The sequence below is a fragment of the Oryzias latipes genome, chromosome 9, assembly GCF_002234675.1.
Source record: "Oryzias latipes chromosome 9, ASM223467v1".
Classification (NCBI taxonomy): Eukaryota; Metazoa; Chordata; class Actinopteri; order Beloniformes; family Adrianichthyidae; genus Oryzias; species Oryzias latipes.
Window position 1 is genome coordinate 4808003 of NC_019867.2, and position 18383 is coordinate 4826385.

An 18383-nucleotide genomic window follows, 5' to 3' on the forward strand; every position below is an offset into this window, starting at 1 on the left:
TATATCCTGTATGTGTATATTTATAAGAATTTCTAACTGGTTATTTTTACTATTGGCAGCATCACATTCAAGTTTCTTTCAAAATAAAATACACCCAGTGTCAAAAACAGTCCTCCTGCAAGAAGTCAAATGTGGCATTTTCTAACACAAACCTTAATCAACAAAAATGAAATTAACCAAACCTACAAACCCAGTATATATTTAAATCATTAGCATTTTTTTCTCAAAGCCAAAGAGCCACAATGAAGGGACAAAAGAGATCTGCACAATGGTGTGACATTTCTATTATGAATAATTGAAATGTAATCTGCTGCAAGCAGCATTTTTAATCGTCTGGAAGGACCTGGTAGCTCTTTTTGAGGATCAATGCAGTAATCAAGCCAAGAGAGAAGTTCTGACATAATCCTGACATGGTGGTTATGCACTAAGAGTCAAATTATAACTTTTTTTCTTTTGTTTTTTTCTCACCATGGTAGATGAAAACTTTCTGCTGGGTTAAACCCATCAGCGATGGACCACTAATAATGTCTCAAAATAACAATGACACAAATAACAACCTGATCTTTTTGGGTTAACAAGCTGAAGCATGAATTCCAGATTCAGTTGAACTTGGTGACCCACATGCTGTTGAAATCTAAAATCCTACTTGCTGTTTTGTGCAGCCATATGCATTAGCTGCTTTATGTTCTAATTGCAGCTTTTTGACTTTGAATTCAAAGAAGATGGATCACGAGTAAAATTTGAGTACCACTGTAAATCAGGAATCATTTTGGATTTTCTTTGTTAAAATTTTTTTTATTGTTGCAGAAACAAATAATACTCCTCAAAAGATCTTTGCAAATTGCTAAGTTGTTATTATTAGTTTTGGAATGCCTTGATATTAAACTTACTTTTTGTTTTTTAATAGATTTTTCTTACTAAACAGCATTTCCAGAGTCTGAGTTACTTTTTCTATTTCCAGGTTTGTGATACGATAGACTACAAGCACTGCTTGATAATCAGGTCTGCCACCGGGGAGTTCAACCTGAGTGGAACCAAACGAAACTTCAGCAGCATGCAGGAGCTTCTCAGCTGCTACCAGAAGGAGACGGTGCGCTCCGACAGCATCATTTTCCAGTTCAGGAAGTGCTGTCCTCCTCTGCCTAAAGGTAACCCGAGTAAAACCAACGTCCACAAAAAAATGATGATTGAAATCTTTTACTTTGGCATCACATTTCTTGGCAGTTCATTCGTTGTCTTTTAGTTTCTGGCAAATGTCAATCCATTCAATGCAGAATTTTAAAGACATTTTTAATGATTTACCTTTGTGCAGGTAGATTATTGGGAGATTGGAAACCTGTCTAAAAAAACAATTATATTTCTCACCGTTTAAAGAAAATCGTGATTCGGGTGAAAGTTGTTTCCCACACCCAAAGCTTTATGTTCTTCTGGAGCGTGTTTGTTATTGAGGGGTTTCTGCAGAAACACAAACTTGTTTAAGGAACCGAAAAGCTTTACAATATTTTCCACACCTCAAAAGGATCAGTAATTAAATAAAAAATAAAAGTTCCTCCTCAAAAACAAACCAATGCTAATTTGATTCTCTTTAAAGACCCTCTCCAAGTGAAATAGTGTTTTTGGTGTTTTTTTGTTAAGGAGGACACAAAAAATGCAGTTCGAAAAAGCTCGGAGCTTTGATGTAGGAGCTACAGTCGGCTCTCTGCTCTGCTCTATTCGGATGCATCCACTTGTAAGCGACTAGATCCATGTACGTCTTTGTTTTCCTCGGCTGGAATCTGGATCGAAACTGCTTTATTAGATAGCTCCAGCATTGCTCGCCATTTTTGTTGCATGGCTAATGTAAGGTTGGGGTTGTGAGGGACTGTAAGCTAGCAGGAGAGCACGGAAGCAGAGGGAAAATGGGAAATGAGGGCGGGCTTACTCCACACCAACAATCCTGCTCCAACTCAGAGGAAATACTGCTGCTATGCAGAAATTGTCATGTAAAACGACGCCGTTATTTTATTTTGGCTAAAAGTAGCATCATCATAATTAAAAGACCACTGGGAACACTTTGAAAATAGATCAAAAGGTGATCTGAATGGGACTTAAAGACCCACTCCAATGAAAATGGGGCTTTTGGTATTTTTTTAGCATGTTCTTGTGGCATTTTTCTGATGATGGACGTGTATAAAGAAATTGAAGATTAAAACAGCTTTTCTTTATTTAAATTGTGATGATTGGGAACGATAAAAACCTGCCGATTCAAAGCTTTCCTGCTGTAAGCTAACGGGAGAAAGTATAAGCAAAGGGATGATGGGATATCCGTGGAGGCTTACTTCTGCCCCAGCAGTCCCGCCCACACCTCAGAGGTGAATTCCAGAAAATGTCTTTAAAATGTCATGTTGTTGATTAGGGCAAAAACTGCATAATCATAATTAAAAGATTAATTTAAACAATTTTACAATAGAAAAATATAATTGGAGTTTTTAAGTTTGATTTAGTTTAACTTTACTGTCACTTTCTCAGTTTGTGTTGCTGCAGCGTTCATCACAGACGGGTTAAGAAAATTGAAAATGTTGCCAATTTGTTAGGCATGTTTTTCATCAATCCTTTTAAATTAAACTTTAGCAAACACTCCTAAAAACTGTAATTGACTACATCTCTCCTCAGGTTGTTTTCATTTTTTTGGTCATTAGTGTAATCGGTCAATTCTAATTCAGTTGTTGTGGAGTACGTTCAAGCTCGCTTGTTGCTTTTAGTTTGCAGCCTGAAGAAATGTGAAGTGTGAAGAGGGAAAAAAAAAAGATCACAAGTAAAGTGCTAAAAGTGGGTGTGAAGGTGGGAATCCACTCATCTGTTTCATTTCGTTTTTGTGGGGTATGCAAACAAATTGAAGAAGGGTTTGAGTCGATGCTCAACGGCTCTGTTGTTGTTTCTATTGCGGTGTGAACGACAAAGACTGTTTCCTGAAGCTGAGGGGGATTATTTTCTCCCCACAGAGAAGACCTGTCTACTGGTGTGCAGAAGCAACAAGGGCTCCGAGGTGCCATTGACCCCGTCCCTCCAACGGCACAACATCAGCCAGATGGTGTTTCATAAGATCAGCAAGGATGATCTGGAATTTGTAAGCTCTGTTTGCATTTTGACATCTGCGATATTTGCTCATTTCCTGTAAAGCATTCAGAGTTCAGCTGGAGGTCATGATTTGAGTCCTTGCAAGACATTTCTGATCTTCCTTTCAGATGGAGAGTCTTGGTCAGGGAACATTTACAAAAATATTTAAAGGGGTCCGAAAAGAGCTGGGAGACTACGGATGTATGCACCAAACAGAAGTCATCATGAAGGTTTTGGACCTGGCTCACAGGAATTACTCTGAGGTAGATTTCGTCTAAGGCTCAAGATCTCGAGCACATGTTTAGCTTTTACTTAAACTTATAAAACCCTTTTTTTCTTTTTTTTTTCTTCTTTTTTTTCTGCTTGGCATGAAGAGGCTGATGAGACGCATCTTCTTTTCTGGTTTTGGACAGAAGAGAAGATACCGTATTTTCACGACTATAAAGGCCCGTACACACCGGGACGAATATTCGCCAGGCGTTATTCGCCAGCGTTTTTCGCCACGTTTTTTGTGTTCACACCCAGGCGATTTTCGCTGACGATGAGTGGAGTGAACATGCAATTTCATTCCCTGACATTAGATGGCGCTTAATGTAAAACAGAAATACTCCTGTACACAAGGTGGCGCTGCGCAACTTTACGCTTCTGAAAGACGCTTTTCACTCAGAAGAAGAGAGCAAGTATTTACACGCTTGTCAGAATCAAACAAAGAAAACATGAATATTTCAAGCACCAGTAGCTCCAACTGGTGCTTGGTTCGGGGATATTTTAGAATGTCCGTCATTATTGCTTCGCGGCTGTGTGTAGACGCTACTTGGCGTCTATCTTCTTCGCTGGTATGTGTGCTCAGCAAGGCAGTTTTGTGTTTGAGCGCCCCCAAGTTGTGTTTTACTGTAACTTCAGAAGCTCCAGACACGTGAGCAAAAGCGCCATTCTCATTGGTCGAGTAGATTTCGACGCAACGCGTCGAAAAAAAAAACGAACCCGAGGCGTTTTTTTTTTTTGACGCTTTAACGCCTGGCGTTTTTTCGCGTCGGTGTGCACACTCTCGTTGGTGCCCTTTGTTTAGTCATGAGGCGTTAAACGTCGGCGAAAATCGCCGGCGAAATTCGTCCCGGTGTGAACAGGCCTTAAGTCATAAGTCACTTCAGTCATACATTTTCTTCAGCCAGCAGGGGGCGCCCTATGAGCCGGTGCGCCTAAAGTGTAGTTGTGGGTTGTGGAAGAAGATGGGAGTGAGGAAGGGAGAGAGGCCAAGTGGGACCTACCTGGAGAGCAACTGTCTGCAATTTGAAACTGTCTATGCTTCTTCCATCTTATAACCCTTAACTATATCAGTAAGGGAGGGGTCAGAAGAGGGGCAGGTTGCTCACTGACGTTAATGCCATAGTTGCGTAAGCTTAACAACATGACGGTCACTTCTCTTCACAGCCACCTAGCCATGGTGTGGGAATCAACACTTCCCATGAGTCTTAGTGGCCATAGTCGGGGCTAAGGCCCGGGTCCCAACCAAGGAGTTATCTCGCTAAAAGAGACACCCCCGCTTGGGAAGCCTGGCCACCGGTGGCGGAGCGCGACGCCATAAAATATATATATACATTTATATTTATACATATATATAAATATATGATATATTATGATATATAGATACATCATTTGTTGTTGTTAAATAAGAGAAAAATGTCAACCTTAAAAGCTCAAACTTTAATGAAACATGCATAGTTGCAGGACTTCTTGAAATTGAAAAAATTATTACAAAGAATTTTTTAAAATAATTTCTAAACATTTAGGAGTTTTAGACCTCTTTGACATGCAATTGAAATTATTTAGAAAAGCCCAACAATAAGTCAATAATAATAATAGGTAATAATAAATCCATAAAAATAATAAATAATAGCAATAATTCAATAAATAATAACAATAATGATAAATAAATAAACACATTATAAATCAACAATAGATTTACCCTATAAAAAAACGTGTGTGCATGCTGAAGGCAGCGGCATTTTCGCTGGCGCATATGTAGAAAGGAAGGAATGGAGACGCGACGGCACGTGCTGTTTTCTTCTAAAAGAACAGAGACTGGATTATTTATTAACCCACTCTGGAAGCTCTGAGGGTCCGAACGGGTGATAATGTGCCTGCGTCTTAACACCCGGTGCGCCTTTTGTACGTGTCAAAGACAGAAAAATCCCCTGGGACTGAGACCGCGCCCTACACCCGGTGCCTCCTATGGTCGTGAAAATACGGTAATTTGAGAAAAGTTATGAATTGATCTGATGAGGTTTAGAACAGCTGTGTCAGACAGAGCCTTAAATTTGTTCTGAATGTGTGTTTAATGTCAGACTGACCACATGAACTTTGTTTTTATTTTGTCTCAGTCGTTCTTTGAAGCTGCCAGCATGATGAGCCAGTTGTCTCATAAGCATCTGATCCTGAACTACGGCGTGTGTGTCTGTGGAGAAGAGAGTAAGTCCGCTGTGAAATCGGTCGCACGCTTGATTCATCCAGCAGCTGTTGGATTGTTTAGGACTCTCACACTGATTTTGTCGTCATCTCCATCTTCTGGATTCGATCCCTTCACTGACATTCTGCAGCAGCAGAAACTCCTGTCATTCCGCTTTTCCGCATTGTGTTTTAAAAGACACCGCTACTTCCTGCGCACTTGATTATTTGTAGTTTGATCTGTTAAAATGAATGAACATCTAACAAAGAAAAATGCTGACATCGCATGGAAAAAAAAATACCATCAACGTGGACAACAAACTGCAAAGTTTTCATTAAACTAAACGGCCCACCTGAACAGGCAAAAGTAATTGTAATCAGAGAAATGGAAGAACTGGATCAATTTTGATAAAAAACGGCAAAAGTACAGTCCTCTTTAACACGAAAACAAATAATACACAACTATGAACATAGACGTTGACCCAGATGCCAATTTCTTGGACTTTGTGAATAACCACTGCAGTTATTACACAGAAGAGGAATACAGTAGAAACACAAATCCTAATCACGAACTCTCAATCATACATTTCAACAGCAGACGCCTATACGCGAATCACCAAACCATGGAAGAATACTTGCAACAATTTCACAAATCTTTCAAAATAATTGCAATTTCAGAAACCTGGCTAAAGGCAGAAAAGGGCTTACACTTCCAGCTTGAGAGCCATGACTTTCACTACGTGAACAGGAAAAATAATCATGGTGGGGGGTGGCTCTTTATATACACAACAGTCTTAAACACAAGGTTGTGGAGACAATGTGGGGCTGTCTTGATGATGTCATGGAATATATATCTGTAGAGATTAGTATGGAGAAACGGAGTAACATCATAATCAGCTGCGTGTATCGAGCCCCTGCATCAGACATGGAAACTTTCACTAGTGCTATTGAAAACATGTTTGCCAATATTTCCAAGAAGGTCATATTTCTTTGTGGCGATTTTCACAACGATTTGTTGAACCCAAACAATCACACCAAAACAGAAGATTTCACGCATACAATGTACAGTTTAAGCTTTCATCCACTAATCAACAAACCCTACAGAATAACAACAAACAGCGCAACCTTGATAATATTTTCACCAACTGCCTAGAAAACAGAATAAAAAGCGCACTACTAGTGACAGACCACCTCCCAGTATTTGCTAACTATGAATGCGTTTGCAGAGAAATAAAAGAAAAAAAGCAAATAGTTTACAGAAGAAAACTAACAAAGGAATCAATAAATGCATTTAAATCAGAACTACAAGTACAAATGAAATATTTATGCAGGAGTTTACATCCATATACGATAAAAACTGCCCACTTACAAAATCCTGTAATAAAAATCAAGATAATAAAAACCTATGGATGACAACTGGACTGAGAAACTCAAAAAACAGAACAGCTGTTGAAGCGGAACAGCATACAAAAAATATAAAAACAGACTAACCAGTATCATGAGAACATGCAAAAAAGACTATTACACAGAAATATAAGAAAAAAAAATAAAACGCTAAAGAAATTTGGAAAGTACTGAACAGTGTCATTGGAAAACACAAAGAGAAAACAAATTACCCAGACTCTTTAGTTGGTAAAAATGAGATGTGCAACAATATTCAGGACATGACAAAGGAGTTTAATGAATATTTTGTAAAAAATAGGGCCAAAGCTAGCCGATGAAATAAACTGTTCAAAAATATCAGAAAAAGAAACTGTCGAACACGGCAGAAAAAGATATCCTAACTCGATGTATTTGAGACCCGTGGAAGCAAAAGAAGTCCTTAAAAGTGTCAACAAATTCATAAACAAAACATCTACACACTGTAACGGAATTAATACGATGGTGATAAAAAAGGTCATTGATTCCATTGTTGACCCGCTAACCTATATTTGAAATTTATCCTTTCAAACGGGAACATTTCCAAAAAAAATGAAAATAGCCAAAGTAATCCCACTACACAAGTCAGGGGACAAACACCAACCAACAAATTACAGACCAGTGTCTTTACTCTGCCAATTCTCAAAAATACTCGAAAAAGTGTTCCTCACAAGGCTGGAAAGTTTTATAGAAAAACACAAACTAATATCCGCCGACCAATATGGTTTAAGAAAAAACAGATCAACGTCCATGGCGATTATGCAACTAACCGAAGAAATTATAAATGGCACTGACAATAAAGACTTCGCAGTAGGAGTTCATCGATCTCAAAAAGGCTTTTGACGCTATTGATCACAACATTTTAGTAAACAAACTGGAAAAGTATGGAAAACGAGGACCAGCAACAAAATGGTTGAACAGTTACAATAAAAACAGGCAGCAGTTTGTCCAACTGGATGACTGTAAATCATCCCTGCTAAATTTAAGCTAAGGAGTTCCACAAGGGTCAATATTAGGTCCCACACTGTTCATCCTTTACATTAATGACATACGCTTGGTATCAAATACACTCAAATACTTTTTATATGCAGACGACTCAAGTATAGTCTGTACAGAGGAGAATCTCTGGGAAATTGTAAAAACAGTAAATACATAATTAGGGAAAGTAAAACAATGGTCTGAAAAAAATAAACTGTCACTCGGTGTTAACATAACTAAATTCATGATTCATCAATTTCCTTAGAGTAATTATGGACGACAAAATAAACTGGAAACCACAAATAAAGCAGGTTAGAGCTAAAATTACTAAAAGCATAGCAGTGTTGGGAAAAACGCGCCATACTCTCATTTACAAAGCACGTTTACTATTATATACATCAATAATACTACCATATTTACAGTACAGTGCAGAGGTTTGGGGAAATAATTGTAAAACAAACCTACAGTGTTTATATGTCTTTAAAAGAAGCTGTCCGAGTTGGTCATGGACTGGACTATGGGACACATACAAACAAGTCGGGTTTTTTGAAAATATGGGATCAAGTGAAACTGAAATCAGCTCTCATCATGTACAAAACCAGATACAACTTACTTCCAATAAACTTGCAGCGAATGTTCAAAGACAGAGACGGGAGTTACAATCTAAGAAAACAACTGAATTTCAAAAAGCAGTGCATTCGAACAACAAAAAAGAAAATGTGTTTATCTAATTGTGGTGTGGATTTATGGAATGGATTGGGTGAAAGTTTGAAAAAAACCAAATGTTTACATGTATTCAAAAAACCTACAAGAAGTCACTAATAGTACTGTATAAGGCCAGAAACGATTAATTAATGTCACTTTAGCACAGTTGCCATGCAGAATTGTACCATGAATGTTTTGTACCTATCTGTAGATAGGTTATGTAAAAAAGGGGTGGGAGCAGACAAGATTTCTCTTCAACCCACTCCTTTTCAAGCACACTGTCTTGTTTTATGTCTTTTTAAACCACTGTGTTGATTTTTCATTTGTTTTGTGTTTGAAAATAAAAAAGAAAAGAAAAAAATACAATTTAAGCTGAAGGGCTGACCTTAAAAGGTTATTATGCTGTTGTTTATTGTGCAACTATAATCCACCGCAAAAATCTAAAAGCTGCGACTAATGGTCAACATGACTGAATAAACGAAATTTACTGGAGCTATTATTAGAAATATAATATTGGTATTCCCAACAGCAATTTTTCTAGAAACTTTCCAGTTCTAATGCTGCATTCACAGCGGACACAATTCAAATTAGCGCCTGCCGCCTCTCTTTTGACGCCTGTCAAATTTACTGCCTTGACGCCCCACCAACAAATTTCTGGACTTCGTTCGTTGCCACATCATGGAAAACACTGATGTAGAGCAAGTAGCTTGGGTTTATGTGTTTGGGAGAGCTCTATAGATCAAAAAGAATGTCAACATGTCAGGGTTCAGCAGATCCTTCAGTCTCTCCCTCCTGCAGCGAGAGCTGCGCCTGACGGCCGTTTTAAGCGTTACATCCGTCTTTCTATGGCCCTGTTTGAGCATCACCCGCTGTGGAAAAAATAAAGCTGTGTTTTTGTTTTTTTTATTGTCTTGATGAAAATGAGAAAAACATAATAAGCCTGTGGAGAGCTGGAGTGATTGAATCCACCTTGACAGCACCCGCGGCAGCTCTGCTGGGAAGCCAACAACCGGTGGGCCAACACAGGGCGCTGGGACATGCAGCCTGGGCAGCGCCACTCGTTTGCTCTGCCGGTCCCCGGGTGGCGACCCTCGTTTGTTCTGCCTGACCCTGGGCAGGGGAGCTCACTATGCTGTCCACCGGGCGGCTGGCTACCATAGCAAGCTCGTTGGCTCTAGCTCCGTGGGCTCTTTGACAGGCTGGCGACCTGTATGGTGTGATCTGACCGGTGTCTCCCGCCTTCGCCCAACAGTAACCGGGACAGCCCCAGCAGGTTACGAGAATGGATGGAAGTACAGGACAAAAATCCACGCATTGAGTAGCCATACTGGAATTTTTTTTTTACCCTTTGATCAAGTCACTGAAATCGTCGCATGCCCAAAGCTTGCCGTTCCTTGACGCCCAAATCGCGCTGCAGGTTCTCCAATCGCGACTTTATATTGACTTAACATTGAAACTCTGACGTGTGGATCATGTCCAGTGCGAAAGCAGCCGAAGACGACAGGAATATTCTCAAAACTGCATGGAAATGTTTGATCTGTGAGAGCGTTTGTAATTGTAATTCTTTTTTTTGCTCTCAGACATCATGGTGCAGGAGTACGTGAAGTTTGGCTCTCTGGACACCTACTTGAAGAAGAACAAGAGCTCCATTAACATCATGTGGAAGCTTGAAGTGGCGAAGCAGCTGGCCTGGGCCATGAACTTTCTGGTACAAATCTGAATTTGAAACATGAGGCCATAAATAGACCATCACAAAGGATTATTATGATTATTTCTGCAGACCATGTGGCCTCTTTTTATAAGCTGGAACTTTATATTTAGTACACGTATTTTATGGGATGAAAAAAGATCTATAAATGGAATGGTTTTAGAGTTTAAAAGAACAAATCTGCCCTGACTTGGCCCACAGGAGGACAAGCAGCTTGTTCACGGGAACGTATGTGCTAAAAATGTTCTGCTGATCAGAGAGGAGGACCGCAGGGCTGGAAACCCTCCTTTCATCAAACTCAGCGACCCTGGAATCTGCATCACCGTCCTGCCCAAAGAAAGTGAGTCATTTTTTGGTTTTACCGCAATACTAAACCTGTTCCACTTTAATGTTTTATAAACTCAAAAATTAAAAAAGAATTGAGTTAACAGAAAGATGGAGAAACATAACAGAAGGGAGGGGGGTTGTAACAGTAGAAACACAATAGAAATTTTCTTTTTTTTTATTGTTAATTTAGGCTATATATCTCGTTTTTAATTGCATGCAACACTTGTGGTTTTTGCTAATCTATTTTAAATAAAGCTTATTTTTTAAAACTTGTTCTTAAGTGAAAAAATCCTGTTTAATCTATTTTTGAGATAGCATTTTTTTCCCTTGATGCTTTTTTTTGTACCAGCTTTTTATGAAATCTTAGAAATGAGTTCATTTTCCTTTACATGGGTCACACAGCTACAGTCCCGAACATGTTACAAATATCGTTAGCACATCATTTACCAAAACTGTAGGGGTTTTATCACAATTCCAAAGAGTCTCCAACAGGGCTGCCATAGCTCCTTTCAACAGCAGAGTGCAGTCAAGTGTCACTTTAGAAACTTCTGAGTAAATGAGACGCATCCCTCACACCGTTTGTGATGGACTTTGCCTCATTTGAAAAGGAGTACATTCTTATATTCTACAAGATATAAGTCTTGTCAAATTTTGTTTAAAGAAAAGTCTGTATTTATAAAAGAACAATTGTCAAATAACTCTGTCGTCAGTTGTCATTGAGAGGATCCCTTGGGTGCCTCCGGAATACATCAAAGAGCCGGGGAAGCTGTGCCTGGCTGCAGACAAGTGGAGCTTTGGAACCACGTTATGGGAAATCTGCAGCGGCGCTGAGAAGCCATTAGGAACATTGGACAACTTCAAGGTAAAACGAAAACACAGAAATGCCCACAGAGTTTCCCAGACTGAAGAGTAGCTAATTTTCTCACTATCCACATTTTCTTTTATCATGGATCTCTAACCGGGCTGTAGCACAGAGGTAGAGCGGTCGGTCTCTGACTGGAAAGTTGCAGGTTCTGCTCTGCCTGCCCATGTGTCAAACTACACTTTATTCCAAGCTAGCATTGTCTGTCTGAATGTTTGTTTGTACGAGTGAACAGGAAGTAGAAAAACACTATGAAAGGACTCACCGTTTACTATAAGCCAACCTTCAAATATTCAGAGAGAAAATGGTCTTATTGAATATGAAACGTTCTGATCAATGTACCCATAAAAAGCACAATTTATGATTCAAATGAGGCTTTGAAATAAGGATTTTTTTTAAAATCGACAACTAAAAAGCTGGGTTCTGAAAGGTTTCGTGGGACATTTACTTTGAAATATGGTCCTTAGCTGAGTTGAGGTTTGCTTTAGTTATTACAAATGAGAGCCACTTTCTGTGTGCTAGGGGCTATATGATGTCACTCACTGGTTTGTGTGGCGCTCTTTGGACCTAAAGTGTTTACTTTTTTCCAATTCATTACAGGTTCCTTTGGTTTGATGGTAATTTTTGGCTTCATAACATCGTCCTGTACCCTTGCTAGACCATTATTTTAACTTTTTGTCCTTTACATTATGAATTAAATTGTTGACAAAATCTGATGGTGTTTGAGCAGGTCTGTGTATTGTTGATATGAATTCATGTTTTCAAGTGTTCCCAGTCTGCACTTCTTTAGATTGCATGAATCCTCGCTGTCTTCCACAGAAAATCCAGTTCTATGAGAATCACCACCACCTTCCAGCACCAAAGTGGACCGAGCTGGCCAACATCATCTCCAGCTGCATGGACTATGAGCCCGCGTTCAGGCCCACGTTTCGCGCAGTCATCCGTGACCTCCACAGCCTCATCACACCAGGTTGGTGCAGATCCCTCACCTGCATCGCCACTCCTATGGTTCATGTCCACAGAGATGCTGAGAGACTCTGAGACAAGCACCCCCAGAGGTGGTGTTGGGTGTTTCTAAAATAATATATAGGTTATGGAAGTACTGCAGTTTATTAAGCACTAAAGCATCGAAATAAAAGGTCAACTCATGTGTCAAACAGGATTAGCATAAGCATGTAGACTAAAACTGAGTCCAGGAAACGATGCTTGAAAAAACGGGTGGTCTGTTGGGTCCATGTTGACTTTTATTCTTAAAGGAAATGTTTGTTTATTGGGGACATTTTGTATCTCTTGAATCTTCCCATTATTTCTATTTCCTGTTTCTAGACTATGAGCTGATCATGGACAGCGACATCCTGCCAAACAGGACCGCGGGGTCTGCCTGGACCACCGGGGGCTTTGAGAGTCACGAGCCTGCTCAGTTTGAGGAGAGACACCTTAAATTCTTACAACTGCTGGGCAAAGTAAGTTTAGTTTATGTGACCCTCAGCTCCACCGGGGGCGCTGTAACACCACTCTGCTCCAGTAGATTTAAACGGTGGACAAATGTTGCACAAACTTTCCACATGAACACAATAACACACTTGATGATTGGCAGCATTTCATTCACAACATGCATGTTTTTTTTCGAATTTCACTGGAAATGAATGTGAAAACAGATGAGAGTTTAGGTCTGCGTCAATGTCAAGAAAATGTTCGCATTTCAGTTTAATGTTTACAAAACAAAGAAAAATGAAGCAGTGTCAACTTTTTGCGTTTTTGTCATTCACCTATAGTTGTCTTCAGGTTGTATTTTTTTTTTTATTTTTGTACTGCTCATTGTTCATACAGGACATTTCAAAATAAAACAACCTATTTCCTGTGAACAAAAAGAGTCAGACAGAAGAAAATTATCTTATTTAGCCTGTTAACACACAATGACAACATCTAATAACAAAGATAAGTAACCTGTAATTCTTTCCAAAGTCATAACCCCTCCCTGAACTGATCCACTTTGAGTTGGCCTGATTGCTCTCCGTCATTGTTGTGTATCTTATGTTTTATCCTTTAACTTGTTTATTTATTTTACTTTTTAAAATGTTTAAATGTTATATCCAAAAAGTTCCATAGCTGGACACCATAAACTGTATGTGTCTATTTCAAAGAATTTTGGAATTATATTTTCTCCTATAATTATTTTTTGTAACAAATGGTGTTTGATGGAACTTCAAATTTGTTTTTTATCATTATAAAACGTTTAGATCGGCTAAATCTGGGAACTTGAGCTGAGGATTTTTGCAAACAAATTATTGATGCCTTTTTTTTATTGGTTGTTTCCATTTCGGTGAATGAAACAATGGCGTCATTTTGGTGTGCTTTCAGGGGAACTTTGGGAGTGTGGAGATGTGCCGCTATGACCCCCTTCAGGACAACACGGGGGAAGTGGTGGCTGTGAAGAAGCTGCAGCACAGCACCGAGGAGCACATGCGAGACTTTGAGCGGGAGATTGAAATCCTCAAGTCTCTCCAGCATGAAAACATCGTTAAATACAAAGGCGTTTGTTACAGCGCAGGTACTTCTGACGTCTTCATCATGTTTTTCCGACTCTGTTTACTTTTGTCTGGAGACGTGATTTAGAAAGAGCCCAAGAACAGATGAGGTAAGGGTTCAACTTTTCTCGTCTTCCAGGTCGTCGAAACCTTCGCCTCATCATGGAATACCTTCCCTTTGGAAGTCTACGAGATTACCTCATCAAGAATAAGGACAGGATCGACCACCAAAAACTTGTTCATTACGCTTCTCAGATCTGCAAGGTACTGCTGCGTCAGCCGCTGGTTAAACGCCGCCTGCAGCTGCGGGGACGACAAAACTCCAACATATCTCTCCTGGTTGTGTTTTTAAGGGCATGGAGTACCTGTCAAGTAAACGGTATATCCACAGAGACCTGGCGACGCGAAATATCCTAGTTGAGAGCGAACTGAGGGTTAAGATTGGGGATTTCGGTCTCACCAAAGTTCTGCCTCAGGATAAAGAGTACTACATGGTTAAAGAGCCAGGGGAGAGTCCCATATTCTGGTGAGTAAAACAATTCTACCATGAATGTTTCTGAGATGAGCTACAGACCAAAAACACTAAAACGCCTTAAATTAGAACAGGTTTAGCAGAAATTCTCAGAAGGCCCAAACATCTCCAAACCCCGCCCCATGGCCTGATTTAGTGACTCCCTGCTGTTCTTTTGAACTTGCCTTTGCTTTGTAGACGCCTCAGAAACGCTGAGCAGATACGTGATGCGGTGTTTTCCTTTGACAGGTACGCCCCAGAGTCTCTGACTGAGAGCAAGTTCTCGGTGGCTTCTGACGTCTGGAGTTTTGGGGTGGTGCTTTATGAGCTCTTCACCCACAGCGACAAGAACTGCAGCCCCCCTGCAGTGAGTACCACAGCATTCACTCGCTTTCAGCATTTTTGAACTGGATGTTTACCTGATGTCCCCTGGTACAACCTGGATGTTAGTGTATAGTGGTTCCTCACTATAACGCGGTTTAGTGACGTGAGGTGAGGTTTGTGGCAGGTGAGGCACCAACTCTTTAAGTGTCAGTTTTTCATATCTCAAATTAGGCCTTTTTTTAAATAAACAAAGCCGGTTCATAGTTGGCCAAAGAACGCAAATTGTATAGCGGTTCGGTGTGGCTGGTAAAAAACCAGCTAACGCTATAGACAACCTCTAACATAGACACAGCACCACATACACAATTCACACTCTGGTCCAACCTTTACTTGTAAATGAAGTTCATACTCGTCTCTTTCTACACAAAAATCTCTGTGACTGTAACATACAAGTCTCCCTTTTACCTTCTTCTAGAAGTCTCCGTCTCAATGCAGACATGCTGGTCCGGCAATGATCGTCTAAATTCTGAAACATTTGTAATGGGATTATAAAGCATAAAATAGGACTCCTAATAAACTTTAGTAACAAACACCAAGTATAAACATGAGCTCACGTTCAGTTGCAGCAGAGCTACTGCCTCACCTCAGGAATTTTTAGTGCAGCGCTGTCACTAAATAAACTGTAGATAAACAGGAAATACATTACCTATTCAATCTAAAGTGAGGACATGTGATAAAAACGTCAAGAATGTAAACAGTAATAATAATAATAAAGCCTTTCATTATTAGTATACGCTAGGTGTGGCACGCGTTCAACACAGTTTGCATGGGATTGCGCAATCTGCCGTGATGCAGAGCTCAGTGCTGCTTCACCATGAAACTTGCACTGTAACTGAACAGGAAACAGGAATAAAAATGACAAGAATCATACGTTCAAAATATGTTTTTTTTTTTTTTACCAAAAGTATACAGCCTATGATGGCAGGTGAGGATGATGACCTCACCTGCCTCCCCTGACCCGCACGTCCCTGATGCGGTTCACCTTTCGCGGTTTTGCTGTTTCTCGCTCACAGTGCACTGTTTTCTGCCTCCTGGTTGTCAGTCAGTCTCCTGTGTGTCGTGTGTCCAGAATGCGTCCAGTTTGCCAAATTTACATACAATCTGTGATTGCTGACTGATTTTTGGTTTATTTTCTGAAACCGGAAACATTTTTTGTAGAAGCCAGGAGTTTTACAGTCTTTAAATATCTAAAAAAAAAAAATGTAAAAAATAAATTTGCTACTTTGCAGATTTTGTCTAACATGGACTATTTTTTGAACGCCAAAAAAACGAGGGACCGCTGTACCCTCTCAAGATCTCAAGATGGTTTGTTCCTGGAATATAGTAAACTGAACTGTCTGTAATTTTCTGTTTCAAACTAAAGGCTTTACAGTCAACCAAAAATAAAAACCGCTTTTATTTTTTCTTTCTTTTATTGGCTGTTTTACTTTTCAGCAATATCCTAAAATAAAAGATCTTCTTTTGTTCCAGATATCTGTTCATCTGTGAGATCTTTCTTCCTGTTTTTGAAAACCTCTTTTCTGTCCGTTATCAGTCAGGCTTTGCGTCGACAAACAAGTCTTTAGAAGTAAACCTGAGTGACAGATTTAGTGAGGAGATCCAAACTTGAGGAGACGTGCAGGAAGCCTTTCAGCGAAGCACTGGTAAATGTGTTATGTCAGTCCATGAATGTACAGTTGTACATGTATATTGGTTTACAACCATTCACATCTTGTTCTGTGAAACGACGATACGAGCTGGGACACGTGTTGCTCCCCGGCTCGGGGGTACGCGCCGTTTTCCCCTCATCCACATGAGCCATCTTAACTCCAGTTTTACTGGAATTCTCAAAGCGAACGTCCTCGGGGCGTCTGGGTTCACTCAGCTTGAACATGTGATCTGCCGTGATTCATGTGTGGTGACAGCGCCGTGTGTTTCCGTGAACTGCTCCCGCGGTGCTGTTTCTCTGCCCGCCGGTTCCTCTTTCAAATTGTCTCACCGTCTTGTTGTCCCGCTCAGGTTTTTATGTCCATGATGGGCAACGACAAGCAGGGCCAGCTGATTGTCTATCACCTCAATGAGCTCCTGAAGTCGGGCAGCAGGCTGCCGCAGCCGCTGGGCTGCCCTCCAGAGGTGGGAACATCTACTAATGTGATTGAAACGCGTGTTCTGCAGCATTTGTTTTAATGAGATGAACCGGCTATCTAACTTTGAAGTCACATGACTGTAGTGCTGTTAAAACTGCCAGGAATGAGAAGATGTAACTGTGTTTTTATTAATCCCCCCCCCCTTCAGATTTATGAGATTATGGAGGAGTGTTGGAATAAAGACCCCACCTCGCGTCCCTCTTTCAAGGAGCTGGCTCTGAGCATCGACCTTTTCAGGGACAGTAAGGAGTTTTAAAATCACCACAAGTGACCTGCTCCTCCTCCTCGGCGCCCCCGTTTGTGGCGAAGGCCAAAGCCAGCTCCTCTCCTGCAAGGTGCCAGTTTGTGGACGACGGCATCACTGTTGTGGAACGGGGCCCTGCTCAAACACAAAAGAACTAAAACTGCTGCCGTGGTGCCTTTTAAGCAAGGCACTTTTCTATTGTGGAAGCGCAGAACTGCCTCCATCTGACTGGAAATTCTTGGTCAAACTCTTGAAGGTGACGTTGAAAAGGCTGTGACAAGACTGTTGCCAGATGTAAAGCTAGAGATACTTGTGATGAACAAGTTTTGTGTGTGTGTGTGAGTGTGGGTGTGTGTGTGTGTCTGTGTGTGACACGGTGTGGTCCAAAAAATGCTAGCTGGCCTAGCTCTGCCACGCCCTCGTCCTTTCACATGCGCAGACATGGACTCATGACAGTATTCTATGTGCGTTAAACTGTATTACTGCATATTGTGTATATGTATTCAGAAAAATTTTAGAATTTTATAAAATTTAAATATAGTAAAGACTATATTTGAAATGTCAGACATATTTGTAAATTAATTGCATAAAAAGGTGTTTTGAAAAAATCTTGTTTTAAGTGCGAGACACGGTGTGAGAATTAAAGAAAGTGTCTGTGGACAAAAAATGATTTCACTTGTGTGACTGAAAACGCTCAATATTGAAACAAAATCTCATTTTCAATTGTAAGAATGTTGATGATCTTTTAAAGGAAGCAGAAACATAGTTTATAATGTTGTCTGTTATAAATAGAGCCCTCAGCAAAACTAAAGCAGAGAGTCATGCAGGCTGAGGATCTATTTCTGAAGCTCTTGGACCTGTTTGTGTAACTTTGTTCACAAGACACACTAACCAGAGGGGCATTTGAGTCTAAAAACACAAAAATAAACAATTTTCTATAAAAAAATACAACAAAACTAAAATACTTTAACCAATGCAAATGGACTTAGCTATTTATTTAGAATAGTCAGTAGGATATCTTTACATATTTTATTTTGCTGACATATTTTT

At 40.0% G+C, this 18383-nt stretch overlaps 1 protein-coding gene across 2 annotated transcripts in view; it reads left to right on the plus strand.

The window, feature by feature from the left end:
- Positions 1-18003, plus strand: part of LOC101168468 (tyrosine-protein kinase JAK2) — a 37524-nt gene extending 19521 nt beyond the window's left edge. The window contains exons 10-24 of one of the 2 annotated variants that reach the window (XM_004072082.4): positions 962-1148; positions 2982-3106; positions 3225-3359; positions 5478-5565; positions 10224-10351; positions 10553-10691; positions 11389-11540; positions 12360-12510; positions 12867-13003; positions 13902-14091; positions 14208-14332; positions 14422-14594; positions 14829-14946; positions 16962-17075; positions 17238-18003. In XM_004072082.4, coding sequence (XP_004072130.1) covers positions 962-1148; positions 2982-3106; positions 3225-3359; positions 5478-5565; positions 10224-10351; positions 10553-10691; positions 11389-11540; positions 12360-12510; positions 12867-13003; positions 13902-14091; positions 14208-14332; positions 14422-14594; positions 14829-14946; positions 16962-17075; positions 17238-17345 — 2070 coding nt within the window. In that variant the 3' untranslated portion in view covers positions 17346-18003. Of the gene's footprint in view, positions 1-961; positions 1149-2981; positions 3107-3224; positions 3360-5477; positions 5566-10223; positions 10352-10552; positions 10692-11388; positions 11541-12359; positions 12511-12866; positions 13004-13901; positions 14092-14207; positions 14333-14421; positions 14595-14828; positions 14947-16497; positions 16607-16961; positions 17076-17237 lie in introns of those variants that run through there. The other variant, XM_020705715.2, reaches the window with a different exon arrangement.
- The last annotated feature ends 380 nt before the right edge of the window (positions 18004-18383 follow it).